The sequence below is a fragment of the Lemur catta genome, chromosome 25 (assembly GCF_020740605.2).
Source record: "Lemur catta isolate mLemCat1 chromosome 25, mLemCat1.pri, whole genome shotgun sequence".
Lineage (NCBI taxonomy): Eukaryota > Metazoa > Chordata > Mammalia > Primates > Lemuridae > Lemur > Lemur catta.
Window position 1 is genome coordinate 9,109,204 of NC_059152.1, and position 20,350 is coordinate 9,129,553.

General features: G+C 39.0%; 1 protein-coding gene across 1 annotated transcript in view; it reads right to left on the bottom strand.

The window, feature by feature from the left end:
- The window catches only part of B3GALNT2 (beta-1,3-N-acetylgalactosaminyltransferase 2), a 39,715-nt gene extending 19,606 nt beyond the window's left edge, over positions 1-20,109 (bottom strand). The window contains exons 1-5 of the mRNA XM_045537245.1: positions 19,792-20,109; positions 10,832-10,979; positions 5,890-5,990; positions 1,160-1,353; positions 82-177 (exon numbers count right to left, since the gene is read on the bottom strand). Of these exons, the coding sequence (XP_045393201.1) occupies positions 82-177; positions 1,160-1,353; positions 5,890-5,990; positions 10,832-10,979; positions 19,792-19,903 (651 nt within the window). The 5' untranslated portion in view covers positions 19,904-20,109. The remainder of the gene's footprint in view (positions 1-81; positions 178-1,159; positions 1,354-5,889; positions 5,991-10,831; positions 10,980-19,791) is intronic.
- Between the last annotated feature and the right edge of the window lie 241 nt (positions 20,110-20,350).

The window sequence follows — 20,350 nt, forward strand, 5'->3', positions numbered from 1 at the left end:
TGCCTGCCCCTGAAAGCACAGACCTGCTCCTATGAATGACTGCATTGCTACTGCAGTCTTTTCATTAATTACACCCTGTACCTCTGGTAAGATGAACTGTTCCACAGGCTTGTACCACAGCTTGTTCACTTGTACACCACAGCTCGGAGGACTAAAGCGAGCAATGAAGAGGGCCTCCTACAAATTGCGGGGGGAAAGAAAAAATACTTCATGTTATATGCTGCAACAAGTTTCCAACACCTCACACCTTGGTCGGCTAACACTGTACTGGCATCATTTGGCACCATTTGGGTTTTCTAGTGCAGTCATGCTTATTAAATCAAGATATTTAAGATAATCAAAGTTGTCATGAAGTTGTGAAGTACTAAACATAATCCACATAAAGGAGGATCATTTGAGCCCAGGAGTTTAAAGTTGCAGTGAGCTATGATGATGCCACTGTACTCTGGCTGGGGCAACAGAGACAGACTCTGTCTCAAAAAAAAAAAAAAAAAAAGATTGATGAATGAATATATATGTGATTAAGCAAACACAGAAAAATGTTAACTACTATAGTGTCTATTTGGTGGCTATATGAGTGCTCACCGTTATAATTCTTTCAAGTTTTATGTATGTTTAAAACTCAGAAACAGATCTTTTCAAATACAATTTCATGCTATACTCATTTAGATATACCCTGTGAACAAATCAGATTACTCAAAATAATAGGAACAGAGTAATCTCAGTGGTTTTAAACTTTTATTCCCTCTACATCCTTATCACAAAAAAGATTTGAAGCAGCTGTTAGCCCTGTATTATAGACTTTTATGGTTGAAAGAAAGTGACAATAATACTCATCCTAGGAGTCCTAAACTTTTTATATCCATTACCAATTTTTGAAATTCCTTAGGCTTTAGAGGATTTCAGGTTGGGAACTTCTAATTTAGTCAACTCCTTCTTTTTGAAATATAATACATATATTCATAAGTAATCTCTCCCCAAACCAGCCTTACAATATATCACACCACGGTGTATTCAATCAGTAAGGGAAGAAAGGTTGAAGTCTCCCAACCAGGGAGAATTATATAGTCTTCCAATGTACTATATATATATGCCATAAAGAAAAGCTGATGTTTTTGAAAAGAGAATTGACAGAAATCCTGTACAAAGCAGCGCATACCTCCTGTTCGGCCTGATAAAGCTTGACAGTGATGTTCCTTTGGAAGCCCACATCATTGGCATCATAGAAGACTCCAAGACTGGTAATAACGATCGGGTAGAGAACTCGGAAACTCACACTGACAACTCGGTCCTCAGAGAGCCCTGATGAAGTCTCTTCAGAAAGACTGAATGCCTCAATTTCCTGATTTAAAACTAAGGCAGTAATGAGAACAGAAGTTTTACATAATCAAACAAATATAACATTTCATTTTACTAATATGAAGTACTGAAGTGGGATTAACAGCAAAACCTAGATAATTATTTGTTATATAATTCTTTCACAAAGGCAGGAATTAAAAAAAAACCCACTAGGCCTGGTGCAGTGGCTCACACCTGCAAACTCAGCACTTTGGGAGGCCAAGGTGGGAGGATCCCTTGAGGCCAGGAGTTCAAGACTAGCCTGGACAACTTAACAATACCCTGTCTCTACAAAAAAAAAAAAAAAAATTAGCCAGGCATGGTAGTGAGCACCTGGAGTCCCAGCTACTCTGGAGGCTGAGGTAGGACTGCTTGAGCCCAGGAGTTTGAGGATGCAGTGAGTTATGATGATGCCACTGCACTCTATCCCAGGCAACAGAGTGAGACCCTGTCTAAAAAAAGAAAAAAAAAAAAAAAACCTTGCAAAACATGTCTGCTTCTAAATAATAAACTTATTTTGAAAATTAAGAATAAAATTTTCAACCACATCCAATTATCAGAACTACTTTAATAGATTTTTGTGTACACATATATGCATATATTAATATATGTACAAATGCCACAGGAGAATATTAAATTTAAGTCAACTGGAAGGCACCTATTTGGAAGGGCTGGATAGAGATAATAAAAACAGTACTGACTGCAGTCATAAATAATCAGTAAATCTGGTTTTGCTCTGCAAATTCTAAAAATCCTACTTCTTGTTAAGCAATTTAAAATATTTGTGCATGTCAGTCAATTATCACAGTATAAAAGTAGCTGAAAGAACTTCAAATAACATTGAAAAACTCTTGCTATACAATTTTGATAAAAGATAAGCATATCAAACACAGTAAACATTTTGGACCACCTACTATGTGACATTCCCGATCACACTGACATCTTCACAACTACCCTGCATGGTGGTGGCATTATCTCTAGTTTACAGATTAAGAAACTGAGGCTTAAAGACATTAAGCAATTCACTCAAGGTCACAGAAAGCGGCAGGGCCAGGAACCCAACCCAGGTTTAGTGACTTTAAAGTCAGTTCCCTTTCAATCCCACACAGCTATCTAAGTAGTGACAAAAACAATTCTTTTCAAATAATTTTTCTAATTACTATAAATGAATCAGGATGGATTACATGAAGCAGTTAATATGGCACAGATATCAGTGCTACTTTAAGAAATAATATAAAAACCTATTTTAAAAGATTATATCAAAGTTCGTTATATCTTTTAGAGCTGTGGTTTTCAAATTATGCTGATTATACAAACCCATCAGTTAAAAAAATTTGTATAACAATCAAATATTTATAAAATATATACATATATTGTGAACAGTCTATAAATTCAGTCTTTATATTCCATAAAGATTATATTTTCTTCCCACCATAAGGCAGATCATTTGGCTCCCCACATTAGAGTTCCTAGAAGCTATTTTATACTTAATAGATGCTCAATAAAATGTGACCACAGGGTAGTCATGGCTTCTACCTAATTATAGACATGAGCAGGAGAGAAAAAAAGGAGAATATACTTTTTTGGCATGGGCTGGGCAAGCATTGGCTAGAGAGTCTAGACTCCAAATATACTGGGTGACAACAAAATTTTTTCTCTTTAATATATTCAGTAAATAAAAGATGTCCAAAATAGAAGCCTATTAAAAGCAATATGTCAAGCACATTATGATTTTTAGATATTTTCTATCTAGAACAAATGTACCTTGAACCTCAAGTTACCTGGACATGGGAAATCCTGTCCCTTTAATAATGCTATTAATCTAACCTTCTGCACATCCACAGTATCATGATGATTAATGCTCATCATGACCTTTAGGTACTGAAATAACCATAAATGCTTTCTATTAGGTCATTAAATATGAAATGTCCGATTTCGAATCAAGTGTAGTTTATCATACTGCAAATAAGAAGCAGTACAATTAACCAATGTGCCTGAATGACTGACACAGTTTTGCCATCTTAACAGTAGCTTGTTTGTGCCAGTAGCGAAGAAGCCTGGAGAGTGAGTGGTGATGAAATCATGAAAGGCGTTTTCCACAGCTTGTTGAGAACTATTTTTCCTTGCAAGAAGTGGCCCAAAGCCTGGAAGAAGCGGTCGTCAGTTGGTGCAAGGTCTGGTGAATACAGTGGATGACAGAGAGTTTCCAAGTCCAGCTGCTGTAGTCTGAGCAGCATTTTTTTTTGCGACATGTGGTCTTGCAAGAGGATTGGCCTGTCTCTATTGACCATTCTCAGCTGCTTAATCACAAGCACCCTCAATCATTTTGTCCAGTTCGTTGCAGTAGACATCTGCTATAATTGACTGACCAGGTTTCATGAAGCTGTAGTGGATAATACAAGCTCTGGACCACCAAACAGACGCCATAGCTTTCTTGATGAATATTCAGTTTTGGACTGTGTTTCGGCACTTCATCTTTATCCAACCATTGTGCTGAACACTTGAGACTGTCAAAAAGAGTTGTTTTTCATCACACGTAACAATACAGTGTAGAAATGGTTCATCTATATGTCATGACAGCAAAGAAAGGCAAGCTTCCAGGCAATTTCTCTTCTGACACTCTTAATTCATGTGGCACCCATCTATACCAGCTTCTTTACCTTGTTTCAAATGGTTCAATATTGTTGAAATAATAATGTCAAACCTTGCTGCTAATTCACGTGTAGGTTGAGATGGATTCGCTTCCACTACAGCTTTCAGCTCATCATTATCCACTGTGGTCTCAGGTCACCCACATGGCTCATTTTCAAGATTAAAATCACCAGAATGGAACATCTCAAACCATCGATGTGCTGTATGTTCATTAGCCACATCCTTCCCAAACACTTCATTGCTATTTTGAACTGTCTGCGCTGCACTGATTTCATGACGGAACTCATATTAAAAAATAACATGAATTTTTGATTTACCCATGGTTTCAAAAATTGCTCTAAAAAAAAAGCATGAACAATAATCACAAGCCAAAATGTACATTTGAAAGAATGAGGATTTACCTTCCCAATTAAAAAAAAAAAAAAAAAAAAGAAATGTCAAAATGAACTGTCAGAGATATCAACTGTCAAACTTAGTACTTAAGGAAATCGGACATTCCATACTCAATAAACTAATAGATCACCAAAAAGATAAAATTAGGTTCAATATTAATTTAGCTATATATATTTTTAAAAATTTATAAACTAGGTATTTTTTTAATATATATATATATATATATCTCTGAAAATTTTCTATTAATGGAAAGTTCCACTCCTTTACTATTAAGAATAATAGCACTTAAGATAATAAAAGACTGGTTAATTTAAAACTGAGGGTTTTGTTTGGTTTTCAACTGTAATTTGTTGTGACTACCACATCATCGGTAACAACATTTAATGAGGTTCATGATCCCTTTGGGATCCCAGTGAAAGCTAAAGACAGGTTCCCAGAATACAATTAATACACAAAATTTTGCTTTTAATGCTAACTAAATTCATAGACATTCTAAGAAACCCCTGCTTTATAAATACAGACCTGAATATATAGACCAATTTATTTACAAAGTTGTTTGAAACCCAACTTTATAAAAAGGCAGATTCTTCAAAATAACAGTATCAAGTACCTACCATGTCCTAGAAACTATTATAAATATTTCATCCTCACGTCCATCCCCATGAGGTAGAGACACTTTTGTCCCCAGTTTACAAATGATGAAACTGAGGCACAGGAAGTCACATAGCTAGAAAACGGCAGAGCCTGGATTTCAGAGCCCAAACTCTTAAGCAGTATACTATTGTTACCTATAAAAGTGAGGTGTTAATTTTATAGTTTTCACAAACCTTAAAATACCAGAAGTCATAATCAGCACATTTAAGACGTGGTAAAGTTTAACTTCCCTTAGAATCACAGCTGAACATAATGGGAAGTGCTAACAAACAGTTATGAAGTTGGCAACTTTATAAAAATTGGTTCCCTAGTGACACAGAGAACCTAATTAGGATCAGCTTTCTTCATCCTCACAAGAATTCCTACAAACTTTTAATTCTAAGGAATAAAAAATATTACTTGCATTTTTAATTTTTTACTATTTGTTTCTTTTGCAGAAGCTTAGACAATAATTCTAGGAGAAAGTCGATTCACAGTATTTGTATCAAGGCTATTATAAATTAATTGGTGAAATCATCAGTTTTCCAGAAGTTCAAATTCGGTTAATTCAGGATTTATCTAAGCACAAGGAATTTCCAAACGCATCTGAATCACACTGAAAAATAAACTCTCCTGGACCCTGAAGTTCAGTATCTGTAAAGAATCTCAACAGATATCCCGATTAGTCAGTCAAAAAGGATGAAACATAAATTTTGATGAAAGATATTTAATCTGTTAAAAACTGACTCCATCAGCGTGCAGATGTGTGGATTAAAAAAAGACAAAACAAAACAGACTCCATACTATTCAACTTAGCAACTTTTACTCAACATTCAATTTGTATATAGCAGTCTTAGGAAAAAGATGACCTACCTGGATTCGTGATGTTGAGGAGTTTGCAGGAATAAGGATCCTCCCTGTCTTCCACAGGCACTTCGCAGCCATGAGCACCTATTATGAACTTCACAAGCACACTGAGAGACGTGTTGGCATTAACATCAGTTACTGATCTTCACCTCGCACATGCATGTTTCCTCACGCCCATTTCAGAGCTTTCACTCTGAGACACAAGTATTTACGAGGATTAATTCTCTACCTTTATTCTTCTAGTCTAGCTAGCAAAAAGGGGGAACAAGCAAACCAAGAGTTGCTAACTACCAAGTGACTTATGCATAAGTCCTCTGCTGCAATATGATATTGAAGCAAGTATCAATATGTTTGGCCTGACTACTAGCAAATACTCATATCATTGAAAAGTAAACTACAAGTCAAGTCAACTTCTCATGCCCAGACCTAAAAACATATTTATATCTAAAATTTTCCTTTTTTGCTTTCTTCTATTTCAGAAAGTGATCCTTTTGCTCAAGATTAGTTTTTCTATCTAAGAGAAGGTCCCCTCCTCTCCTAGACCTTGCTTCACTGGCTACTCCGGTATCCGTGGCTCCTTCCTTCCACGTTAGAAATACGATAGCGTCCTGACACTAATTTCTATTCACCCACCATCCTTCCTTGTCACCACATGCCTTTGCACTGAGGTCCTACAAAAATACTAACTAAAACTGCAGCCTCCAGTTTCTTACTTCCCACTCATTTTATAAAATAGGAGTTTTAGCTTCAACACCCACCACTTCCACTGAGATGTCTATCACCAACGTAACCAAAGATCTGCTGCCAAATCAACAGACCCTCTTCAGGCCTTACCTACGTGACTTCTCCATGGCTCAACACTGCTGATCTCCCTAACACTTTCCTCCCTTCCTTCCATGGCCTGCTCAGTTGGCTTCACTGGCTCTTCTTCCACAGCTTGTCCACTGAGAGTGGATATTAGTCCAGGGCTTTGCCCTTGGATCTCTTCTCAATCGACTCTTTTCCCTCCTTCTCCCTGGACATTATTTATTCCCAAGGCTTTAGCCTGGGAATGATTCCTGAATTAGTTACTCTAGTTTTGACCCATCTTCTAAGTAAAAGACCCATGAGTTCATCGGACATTTTCACTGAGATGACCCAGATAGTTGTGTGCTGCAGCTTGCTCACACTAGCTTATGAGAACCAACTGTTAAATTTTCAGAAATTTTGTGAGATGGTTATTAAACTTTTATTAAAAATTAAATTATATACACTTACAATTAAAAACATATTAAAAACAAAGGAACTAAATATTCAAATTAATCATTTTCTGATTTTACTACATTTTACTATTATCTGTGTTACTGAGGTTACTTAGATCTATTACATCTCCATGATGGAGATCTTATACATGGCGTACTGCCGCGAATCTTTCCCCAACTCTGTGTTCAGTGATGTCCCATTAGTTGCTTGAAATTTGCCATGGTGGGAATATTTACACCATAGAAATTGGCAAACAATACAAATAAGGACTTGATTTATTGTTTTGTTGATTGTGGACTTAAGAGTGGAAAAAATATTAACAATGCAGATCAAAGTTGATGTGATGTGTCTGTAGCTATTACATTGTAGATAGTATAAAAAAAAAAATCAAGGAAATACTATTCCAGTGTTCAAAAGTCTTATTAGATTCAGCAAAGAAGCCACTGACTTCATTGACAACGAGTAAAGTTCTGACATATCTTAGTTGTCATTTTAGTCTTAACTCTTAAAAGATTTATGTCAGAACTATACTTCTTTTGTCAATTGCAACCATAAGTTGGTTACAGATACAGGAGCCTGGCAAACAACAAAAGCATTCTATGAGAATCCATTGGCTACATGGAATTTACAATAATTGACAGGTAATAACATACACAATAATCTTTATGTGGAAACATCCTTTATATCAATAAAATTTACAATAAACATATACGTACAGATAAGCATACTTTTTCCCAGAGAGCCAATCAGTAAACATTTACCAGTATACCAGTGCATGCAGGTACCTCAAACTCAACATATCTACAAACTGAGCTTCTTTCCCATAAAACCCGTTCTTATGTTATATTTTTGTCTTGATTGATGATTCTACTATTCTCCAAGTCAGAATACTGTATCCTAGACTCCTCCTCCTCTTTCTATATTCAATGATCTTGTTCTCTTATTCTCTTACAAAGTCACCACTTTTCAGCCTCTCAGCAGTGCTTGTCTAAACAGGTCTCACTCTTCCACTTATCCCTTGTTCTGCATGCTCTGGTCACTGCCTACCTCTCACAGCCTTCCCTCCTGTCTTCATATACTTCCTCTCTGCCCCTCCTTCCTTCCCTGGAGCTCTCGCTCACACTGCACTCCCATTCCCTGTAATCCCTGTGGCTCCAGTTGTGTAGAACTGCTTGGAGTTTCCCAAACACTCCAGACCATTTTATATCTATTTATATCACAGCACGTATAACATTTATTACACTATTACATCTATTTCCTTCTACTAAACCTCAGGCCCCCCTAAACACTCAGCTGTATCTATCTTTATACTCTACCACACATAGTACACTAACTGCTTACAGAAGATACTTAATAAATATGTTAAATTGACAAATTATGGCTTTATTAGAAAGGCTTAGAAGCAAGATCTTTGAAATATATGTTGAGTTTGGCTCCTTCAGTAAAATGCAAGATTGGAAAGTGAACTATAACCACAGAAATGTATTTTCTTTTACTAATGACCAATTAAGGCAGAATCCTTTCATAGACAACTAGCATTTGGGATAAAAGTATAAACAGAAATGAGTAAATATGCTAAATTATTGCATACATTTACCAAATTTATTTTTTTTAGTCATCTTACATACTCTTTATAGATCCACAAAATTACCCTGTCCCAGGAAGTCCTTTTTGCCTAATATCTATTTTTATACAGACAGCCAATCATTTTCATCACACAAACCAAGCTTACTAAATTTAAAGCAAGACTGCTATGATAGCAAATAAATTCCTGGTGAATGTATGAATGCTAACTTTACTCACGACATTTAGTTCTGAGTCATCCATTTAACAGTTTTTGAGTGCCTTAGTCTGTGCCAAGCTAGGTTCTTAGCACTGGGAATACACCAGTGAAAAAAAACTGAAGCCCCCAATGCTCACGAAACCTACATTCTAGCGAAGAAAGACAAACAATTTATAAATGTACAACTAAGTACAATAAAGATGCCAGTCGGTGATAAATGCTATAAAAAAAATAAAGCCAACAAAGGGAAGATAGAGACAGAATAGGGGTGAGGTGTTATTTAATATGGGGCTGTCTGTTAGGGTGACATCTAAACAGAGACCTAAAGAAAGTGAGCCACGAGGACATTTAGTGGAAGAGTGGTCCGGGTGGGAGAAGGGGGTTGGAGGCCAGAAACAAGCACAAGAGCCCTGAGGCAGGAGCACGTTGAGTGTATTAAAGCACACCAAGGTGGTCACTGCAGGGACAGTAGAGGTAGATAAGGTCAAAGACCATAACAAAGACTTACAATTTCACTCTGAGCGAGAAAGGAAGTCAATGGAGGGGTATGAATAAAGAATTTCCATAATTTGACTAATTTTAAAAGGCTCTCCCTGGCTGTTATATGGAAAATAAAATGTAGGGGGTGAAACACAGAAGCAGGAAATTCGGAGAAGGGGGCTTCTGTAATAATCCAGCTGAGGTAACGGTAGCCTAGATCAGGGTGGCAGTCATAAAGGTGGCGAGAAGCTGGATTCTAGATGTGACCTAAAGGCAGCACCAAGAGCATGTGCTGATGGATTGGATGCAGCACACAAAAGAAAGAAGAGTCAAGATACTATCAAAGTTTTTTTGGTCTGGGCCAAATAACGACCCCTGGTAGAGGAGTGATTATTGTCTGAGATGGGACCCCTGGTAGAGGAGTGATTATTGTCTGAGATGGGACCCCTGGTAGAGGAGTGATTATTGTCTGAGATGGGACCCCTGGTAGAGTGATTATTGTCTGAGATGGGACCCCTGGTAGAGGAGTGATTATCGTCTGAGATGGGAAAGACTATAGGAAGTGCAGGTTTAGAGGTGGTTCTGATAGTAGTAATGATTCTGAGGCCTTCCATTTGCTGACTAATAGGTTCTATTACCATTGCGATCATGAACTGAAGAAACCTGTCTTGAAAAGGAATGAAAGCTGTTATGATTAAGATTACTACTGGTGACAAGAAAATTCATGACTGCAGTTCCCTTGTATGGGTACTCAACCACAAACATGCCAGTTTAATGCAACCCCGAGAGGGCTTTCTCTACTCGTCACTGAAGTGTCTTCTCATAACTAGAAGCCCAACCGTCTATGCATCTCTTCCCCTAACCCCTCACTACATAGTCTTCAGAGGCTGGTCTCTTTGAGAACAGACTAAGGCTCTGGGCCCCTAACTAATAACTGAGTCATCTAATGTCAGCATGAGATGTACTACCAAACCAGAGTTCTGGAAGGGTAGTCAGGAAAAAACAGCATGGCGTATCATACACACCGCAGATCACACAACTAAAAAATACTACAAAACTGGAAAAAATTAAGTTTATCTCTGTGAAGTTAGCGAAAAGCATATTGAGACAGAAATGTGTGTCTAAGCAGAGAACTACTCTGGAATAGAACCTTCTAAGAATGGCTATTCTAAGTCAAAGCAAAAACCAAACAAACCGTACTTGGTATCTATAAATCTACATATGTTAACAAGTGAATATACGCTCTTCCAACTAACTTCTGGCTTAAAATCTTGGTTAAATTTACTTTTTGGCCCAGCTATATAAAAGAAAAAGCAAATGTAACAACCATTTCTCCCAGGAAAAAAGGACACATATCTGAACTAACATCTCTGACTATCCAAAATGAGGTTTTTCAGAACTCTAATTTTGGTAAACCAGACAAGGTAAGCTCAGAAAACCTACCGTTGACTTAACGCAGGATGTTGTATCAAATGCTTCAGCCAGGTGCTTCTTATCACATTTCGAAGTTCATGGTTATTGCGAGCTGACAACACACCAACTACCACATCATAGTGACGAGATTTCCACTGAGGAAATAAGGCCAATTGATCTAGAAATAAGCAATAATAATTAAAAATAAGTCATGTTCTATTACTGTTATGTTCAATATGTAACAGTTTATTACAAAATAAAATGTTTATATTTGCAGAAAATACAGATAAATACAAAGAAAAAACTATTAAAAATCCCTCATAAACCCGTTGCCCAGAGATAACCACTAGCAACATTTTGGTGTAGAGTCTTTTGTCTTCCACGTATATGTATGCATTCATGCTCATGTAAGTACATAAATTCTTCAAAACAAACAAGATGCCTGTGATAAGAATCAGTTTTGAAAGCCAATGTGGCATCAATAGAATAGTAGGCATTAAGAGTCAATGAAGCCACAGTTAGAATCCTGGCTCTGTCACACATTAGCAATAAGTTATTTAACTTCTTGAGCCTCAGTTTCCTTAACTATAAAATGGGTATAATAATTCTCATAAAGTTGTTGTAAAAATTAAATGAGATAATGTGTATAAAGGTCCTAGCTTGGTACCAGGAACATAGTAGGAACTCAATGACAACAAAAAACGTTCTTTGAAAAGTGAAGTCATATATAAAGGTTATTAAATTTGGGGGATGGGCCAGGTATGATGGCTCATGCTTGTAATCCCAGCACTCTGGGAGGCCCGGTTGGAGGACTGCTTGTTTCAGACCAGTCTGGGGAACATAGGGAGAAATCATCTCTACAAAAATAAAAAAATTAGCCAGGTACAGCAGAGCACGCCTATAGTTCCAGCTACTTGGGTGGCTGAGACAAGAGGATCCCTTGAGCCCAAGAGTTTAAAGTTACAGTGAGCTATGATCCGGCCACTGCACTCCAGCCTAGGCAACAAGAGCAAGATCCTGTCTCTTAAAAAAAAAAAAAAAAAAAAAAAGTTTGGGGAATGAAGTTGAAGCACTTTCATACTGAAAAGTATCAGAACCCTTATTTATGTCAATGAATTCTATTGCCAGCAAACTTTTTATTATCTACTAAGTATTCTAAAGAATGAAGGAGGGGAGGCAACATTTTTAGTAAAAAAAAAAAAAGTTACAAGTCATGTGAATGGCTCATTTTTTTACTGTCATAGGTCTAAGAGGTTTACATCAAAATCTGTCCTTTGAAAGAAGACAGAAGAGAAAGATATTTTGCTTTTCATCACCAGTTTTAAGGCTTGAGAGCTACAAGCTTATCTACAGCCCTAATGAGAGATCCATTTCATCTTTTTCTCCCGTGGTAGTAACTGATCCAAAATGTTTCTCAAAATAAATTATTAAAGGCTAGAATCTTTACTACATTAAATGCAATGTTTTTATATGCCATAGGATCTAGATATTCAGCCTAAAAGACAACAAAAACATGTTATTTTTTTCAAAGGCCCCATTAAAATAAAAATAAAATCAGGAGACAGATTCTTCTACTAGGACAATTTTAAGGATATTATAACAATTATAGGGGCCGGGCGTGGTGGCTCACGCCTGTAATCCTAGCACTCTGGGAGGCCGAGGCAGGTGGATCGCTGGAGGTCAGGAGTTCGAGACCAGCCTGAGCAAGAACGAGACCCCCGTCTCTACTAAAAATAGGAAGAAATTATTTAGCCAACCAAAAATATATATAGAAAAAATTAGCCGGGCATGGTGGCGCATGCCTGTAGTCCCAGCTACTCGGGAGGCTGAGGCAGTAGGATCGCTTGAGCCCAGGAGTTTGAGGTTGCTGTGAGCTAGGCTGACGCCACGGCACTCACTCTAGCCCGGGCAACAGAGCGAGACTCTGTCTCAAAAACAAAACAAAACAAAAAAAAAATTATAGGAATACAGGAATTTTTGTGTAGATACCTTATCTTCCATGATATAATTTTACTTGTTATTTTGCCCTACCCTCAGACTCTTGTACCAAAATGAATTCTTCTATATAGACAGAATTTATCTTTAACATAAATCCAAACTTTGATGGATTAAGCTTATCAGAAGCCACATTTCCTTCTTGAATATCTAATATGTGACAAATACTATATATAGAGTATCATTTAATTCTCACAACTCTGAGGGAGGTAGGTTCTTATTGAACACATGAGGAAGCAGGCGCAGAGAATTCAGTAACTTGCCTTGCATCAAGCAGCTAGGAAAATGGCTGGGCTAAGATTTCAAGGCAATCTAACTGCATTCTTTATAACTGTTCTATAGCTATACAGTTTAATGTAGCTTATCTGAATCTAAAGTCTGATTTTTTTTATCTATAACACCACTTCCAGTGGTGAATTAGTGATAAGCAGATCACTGAAGATGCTGGTTACTACATTAATTTTTTTGCATTCATGGCTCAGGAACATTTTTTCTCAGATATTAACTACACAATAAAAGTTGTACCTTTGCTGGAACTAACTGTAAATGGCTCTGGATTTGGAGACTAATTTAAATGATTACATAAAATTGGAATGATATGCACCCCACCCCACCCTCACTCCACTGTTTCACAGACAAACTTTTTTTTTTCCTTGAGTTCTCATTGCTCAGGGCTAGAATGCAGTATCATCATAGCTTGCTGCAACCTCAAACTCCTGAGCTCAAGAGATCCTCCTGCCTCAGCCTCACAAGTAGCTGGGACTACAGGTGTGTGCCACCACACCCAGCTAATTTTTAGATTTTTTTTTTAATAGAGATGGGGTCTCACTATGTTGCTAAGGCTGGTCTTGAACTCCTGGCCTTAAGCAATCCTCCCACCTCAGCCTTTCAAAGTGCTAAGATTAAAGGCAAAAGCCACCACGCGTGGCCCCTCACAGAGAACTATTAAGTACATTCTAGTGACAGGAGGGAAACAAATGTAGTAGCCATCCAGTTGACATGAGTCCATAGCCAACATGCTATATTACCTAAGAAGTTATTTAAATTCCTTGTGCCTCAGTTTCTTAATCAGAGAAAACTGATACCAAACAAGTCTTCAGCCATTCTATTTCATCTGTTTCAAAATGTCATCTCAGAAGATTAAAAGCTGTAGAATGGCAAAAACTCGTATTTAATCTAAATGCCTCATTTACCTGACATCATCAGAAAACAAGGTTGCTGTACAAAAGCAAATTTTCAAAATAACTTAAATACCCCTTTTAATGCCAAACTTACTACCTTATTTTTGATGGGTAACCAAAGTAAATCTTTTAGAAATAGACTACAAGGAACATAATTTAACGTTTTACTGATGATCCAAAATCTTCACGAAAAATTTCTCAAATCCATCCGTTTTCATAATTAATTCTAACTGCTGCTTCAGTTCAGATTGTTCTTTCACCTAGACCAGTATAAAAGTATCCTAACTAGTTTCTCTCTGACTTCTCCATACTACTGCCAAACTAGGTTTTTCTAAAAATAAGTAAATCAATAAAAAGATAACCATGTGGTATGGGAAAATCACATGGATTAAGGATGTAAACTACTTTTTGATCTCATTCCACCTCTCTGCCACAGTCAATCCTCCCGACTTCTAATCACATCTAAGCTGCTTCTATTCAACTGCTTTACTTTACATTAATTTCTCTCTTCCTTAGAGAGAAAGTACATGTCATATTTTGGCCTTTTAGAGTACTTCTAGATATATTGAAGTTAGACTTCGGAAAAATAGTTTTCTTCTATCTATCACATACCATCAATGTAAATCAGTCCAACAGACTCCTGAGTACTGTGTTACACAGCATAAAACCCAAATTAAATGCTTAATAAAAACCTTTAGTTAGAATGTTATTCAAGCTCCTAGTTCCCTTTACCAATTCCCTCTACACTCCATCACCCTCTGTTATTTATTACAAGCATAGGGTATCTAGTTTGATTCTGGTATCTGGAAACAGGTAAAAAAAAAAAAAAAAAGAAAACTAAGAAGTAAACATCATACAAAAGGACATAAAGATATAACCCACAATAGAAGAAAGGCAAATAGTTAACAAACCTATGAAAAAATGTTCAACTTCACTAGCCGTCAAGTTTGAATTAGAGCAAAAAGATACCCGTTTTCTCTGACATTCAAACTGACAAATGTCTTCTTAAACGATAATAAACAAATGATGGGTACTTCAAGGAAATGTTGATAGTGATTTCAAGGAAATGGTTACTTTCTTTCAGGGCTGGTAGGAATGTAATTTGGTAGAGTCTTCTGCAGAGTAATTTGGAAATATACATCAAATAACTTAGAATAGTATAAACTTTGTCCAGCAATTCTATGCCTAAGACTTTATTCTAAAGAAATCATCAGTAATGTATGCAAAGATCTCTATTCAACACAGTGTCACTTATTAATGGTGAAAAACTGCAAGCTACATAAATGCAACAAGGGACTCATTAAATAAATTATGGTGTCTCTATATGATAGAATACTATGCAGTCAAAATTATCTTGTAAACATATCACCAAATATTATTCTACATCCTATTAAGCAGGCTGTAAGAACCACGTACATACTGGGTGGTTCCATTTATATAAAGTATAAAAGTAGTCAAATGTCTGCCATTAGAGATTAGAATAGTGGTTACTACCCTTGGCAGTGACAGAAGACAGCATGAAGGGAGCTTCTGGGATTGGTAGTTTTCTTTTAATTTGGATGCCGATTACTTGGGTATGTTCAGTTTGTGAAAATATATCCAGCTGCACAGTTCCATGCACAAAAAGAATGTATTATTATATATCAATATAATTTTTAAAATATATTAAATAATTTCACCCAACACATATGCACTTTTGAAAATGGTCTAGAAGTAGACCATTTTTCTTTCCTTTAAAAAAAAAATAATTCAAAATTTTTCCACAAAGAAGTTGTTTCACTTTTGTTAAGAAAAAAATTTAAATCCTCAAGTTTTCATAGCATGCAAGCAGATAATCTACAGATGAAAAATTCATTCCTACTTTCCCGGTTTTATTCTCTTGATTATTTATTCAAATTACCGAGCATCTCCTATGTTCACTGTTCTAGATGGCACAGATACAGCAGTAAACAAAATCTTCATAATGTCAGCAATAATTCACAATCCCAAGCAAGCTCCCTGAGGGTACTGTAGGGGCCAAGAGAAAACTTTCCCTTTGCCCTCTGAAAGTTCTTTGACAATATAGGAGAAAGAGCACCTAAATTTATTTGATCATAGTTTTATGTGACATGGAAGCCTTCAGAATGAAGATCCAAAGATAGGATACTGTCCACTTTTATGCTTAGGTTTAACAAAGTATGGACAGTTGTGTAGAAATATGGTTGGACAAAAAGGGTATGACCTAATGCTAATTGACTGAGTAGGCAAACCCAGCCAGCACGGCCTCTCTGTCAAGATGCTTCTCGGCCTCTCTGAGCATGCATCCTTTCCCTCTGGGTATGAGGCAGGACCCTCTCTGCAATGAGGGTCTTATGACCTACAATCAAACAAGGTAGCTCAGATAATTTCTTTATGGCCAGTTTTTACATAGAAAGGAAGGGAGAAAGTTAAGATCAATATTTTTAGGTTTTATGGCTCGTTTGGGGGGAAAGGGGTTCTAGTTTTTATAGCAACCCCCTTTGAGACAGGAGCGTAGGAGAAGGCCAGAGAGATCTGCTTCTGAGGCCTTTATTTTGGGGTATTGTTTTCAGAGACACTACAGGAATAACTATTGTTCTTTAAGATATGATATATCCTGAGAGTCTAGCAACCTGCAAGGCTCTGCACTGAGAGTGGACATCCCAAAGGATATTAAAGTCTAAAGGAGATTAACATCAAACCAATATTCAAAATAAGCCCAAAGAGTCCTAAAAATCAGTCCAAAATTCCACTCTCATGTGCATGCTCTTTGATGACATCAGTCACAAATAGGCAGAAATCATGAAAATGAGGAAAATATACAAATTCACCACACATCTACTGATAAGGACCATCATCATACGCACTACCAAAGATACCTCCCAAAACACCACACGAACATGGGCATCGGCCACCACTATACTAATACTACTCCTCCCTAAAACTCATGGAGTGTTTACTATGAACCAGGCACTGTTCTACTAATTGAGTCTTCCCAGTAACTCTATGAGATCATTTTATAAATAAGGAAACTGAAGCACAGAAACATAATTAGCATAGGGATAATTTTGGAAGAACTAGCCCTAGGCAAAATTGCAAAGCAAGCTCAATTTATTTTTGACCTTCCACTTGCCTTATGTCTGTTTCCATTTGACAGACTGTGAGCACCTTGGGAGCAGGGATTATGCACTCAGCACAACACCCAGCACTAAGTATTTGTTGAGTGGATATATGCTCCTTTCCTTTCTCTTGGGTTTCCTTCTTTCCAAATACCCTAGAAAGAGAAGGCTTCTTTCGCCACATTGTTTTTCTAAATTAAGTGTTAAATAATTCCTGCCAAGGCATTATCCCAAATCAGTTATGTTGTAATCAAGACATCCTGTATCTAGATTTCCTAGTCCAATGGATATCTCCGCCTCCATTTTCCTCTTGCCACCCCTAGGTGTGCTGGATTTCACAAGAGAAGACCTGCTTCCTCTTCACCAATTGGTCTCCCTGAGTGGTTTCTGCTATTTAAGGCAAGCGACCACATTAGAAAAGTTGCTGATCCTGGTACTAACAGGGCTCACTCACTTCATTCTCGTTCCTGCTCAGCTCTTCAGAGCGGCCTTCCCTGATTTCTCTATATAAAACAGGAGCCCAACATTCTCTTACGCCTCTTTATTTTTCTTCACCATGCTTAGCTCTTCCCCCTGTGATATTTACAATTATTTCCTTATGCTCTGTCTTCTCTTCTAAATTGTAAGCTGAATGAGGGCAGGTGCTTTAGCTTGTAATTCTGCACTTACAACACAAGCTGGCACAGAGCACGCTCTCAATTATTTGCTGAATCAACTGCCAACCACAAGCATCTTTTGTAATACTTACAGAAGATAAACGATTCTTTCAAAAAATACTGCCAAGACTTAATGAGATTGAAAACAAAGAGGCAGAAGAGAAAAGAGAATAAAAGTAAATCTTCAAATGCTAACTCAAGAGAAGAATACTTAGCAAAATCTTGGGTTTTCTCTCTTTCCTTAGGCTTAAACTATAAGGGTTAAAATGTAAAAATGCCCAGGTGTTTTAGATTAAACACAGTGACAGCACAATGGGAAAAGCTGCTGTAGGAAATTTTAGCAATCAAGATGTTTCCACTGCTTTTAGTTTTGAAAGTACCAAAAGGAAAAGAGGAAAGTTGGGAGTCAGTCATGTTTAATTTAGATTAAAATATCCTACTTATCTGACCGGATGCACAGTATCCATTCAAAGTCAAGTTAATTTATGTACCTAGTATTGATCTTGTCACCTATATGTTAGCATTACCCTGTCCCTTCCTGCAACTACTTCTTCATTTCCTTGATCTAGCCTGGTCTAACTGGATGGCAGATAAAGGCACCATCCAAGCACTCAGCGGGTAGGAAAAACTCTTCTCAAAGTAAGAAATTGCCTGGCAGGTCTACTAAGATTTAAGTTTGAAGGCAAGGCTTTTGTTTGTTTTATTAAGCCCTGAAAAACTGGTAAGGTCATAAATATTATAAGGATGCTTTGCAAATAGAATCCAGTAGGGCTCACTTATATAAAAAAAGAAAGAAACCTGTAAAACACAAACCCAACAGATGTTACAAGGAATTATATATATATGGCACTCTTTTCTCAGCTCGGTTTACAAAAACCTAAAAAAACACCACAAAACAAAAACCCCAACCTGTTAACAGGTTAAATGCATTGTAACAACCATACTTTCATTAAATCATTTAAATGGTGTTTAATTCCATTCAGGTCACACAAATCCTTTCCAAACAGCTGGTGGTCTGTCTGATAGAAAAAGAGATTGTTAACCAAAATGACCCCAATACAATCTCATATAACTGTGAGATTGTTTGGAGGATTTTGGGGAAAGGTGGTTAAGGAAAAAAAAAAAAAATCCCAATGCAGTTAAAAAAACAAAACGACTTTAAAAGAACTTTCTAGGTTTCTTTCTACGTCCTAGTGCGAGCCCTTAAAAAAGAAGACGAGCAAAAGAGAAACCTAAAGTAGTGTTCAGGGTGGTGGATCCTATTAATAAAATAATCCACCGGCTACCTACTGTGGGCCAAGCATTCCAGTAGGATGCGAAGCAAACAAGCACGAAGATTTCTTTCCCGTGAGATTAACTTTTGGAGCAAAGATCGTTGAGGAATTTGGTATTTCCGTGTAAATTTCATTAGCAGCCTATGCAAACCGAACTCACAGGAACTCCACTCGCCGCCATGCCCTATTTCATGATTTGTTTAACCGACTTACATCATAATCAAAATACAAAATACAGTACACTCTCACAGCAAAGTTAGTCCTCAGAAGCAAAACCCAGCCGCCCTTTACAACACGCACAGACACTAGCCACGGCACGAAACCCTCACAGGCTTGACCGAGAACGACCAGCAACTTGGGGAGGAAGGAAACTTTGCAGCCCGAGCTTCCGAAGCAGCAGCCGCTGGCGCCGAGGGGAACACGGGGCTCTGCTCCCGGGCGGGCGCCGCACACGCCGCCCCGGCCTGGGGACAGCCGAGGACTTGCGGCGGCGGCGGCCCCGGCTGCGCGGCCGTCAAGGGAAGCCGGGAGGTGAGAAGCCGCGGGGACACGGAAAGCGCAAAGCTCCCTCAAGTTTGCCCGACGCTGACGCTCCCAGGATGAAAAGAGCCATTTGTTTCGTCCGGGGACCGTCGTGTCTGGCCCTTCCTCCCCCGCCCCCCTCAGCGGTTCCCGGCGGGGCTCCGCGGCCCCGAGCCGCGCGGGAGGCTCCGGAGCCCGGCCCTCCGCCCTCCGCGGCCGCCGGCCCGCCCGGCCCCCGGACCTCACCTGCGGGGCCGGCCCCGGAGGCGCGGGCGGGCGGCGGGGAGCGCAGCCGCAGCCAGAGGTGCAGCGCGGCCCCGAGCACGCACGGGCACAGCAGCACCAGCCAGTTGCGCATTGGCCGCCCCCGCCGGCTCCACCTCGCGCCCCCGCCGCGCGCCGGGCTCTCCCGCGTCCCGGCGGAGCGGGAGGGGACCCGCAAGCGCGGAGACCGAGGGGCTGCGGCAGACGCCCGCGCGACCACTCCGGGCACGCCCGCCCTCGCGCCCTCGCGCCCGGCGCAGTCTGGGCTCTTCCCGGATCCGGACCCCGCGCCTCAGGTCCCTCAGACCGCGGGCGGCGGCTGCGCGGAGCCCCGCCCCCTCCGCTCGGCCTTCCCACCGGCTCCGCCCACCTTTTCTCCCACTCGCCCCGCCCTCCCCTCGCGCGTCCTCCCCTCTCCCGTCCGCGCCCGCCGGCAGGCCGGGAGCTGAAGTCCCGCTCTGGGCCCAGGCAGGAGGCGCACTCGGGAGCCCGAGGCCCGAAAACTACATTTCCCACAATCCCACGCACGCGTGCCGTCACT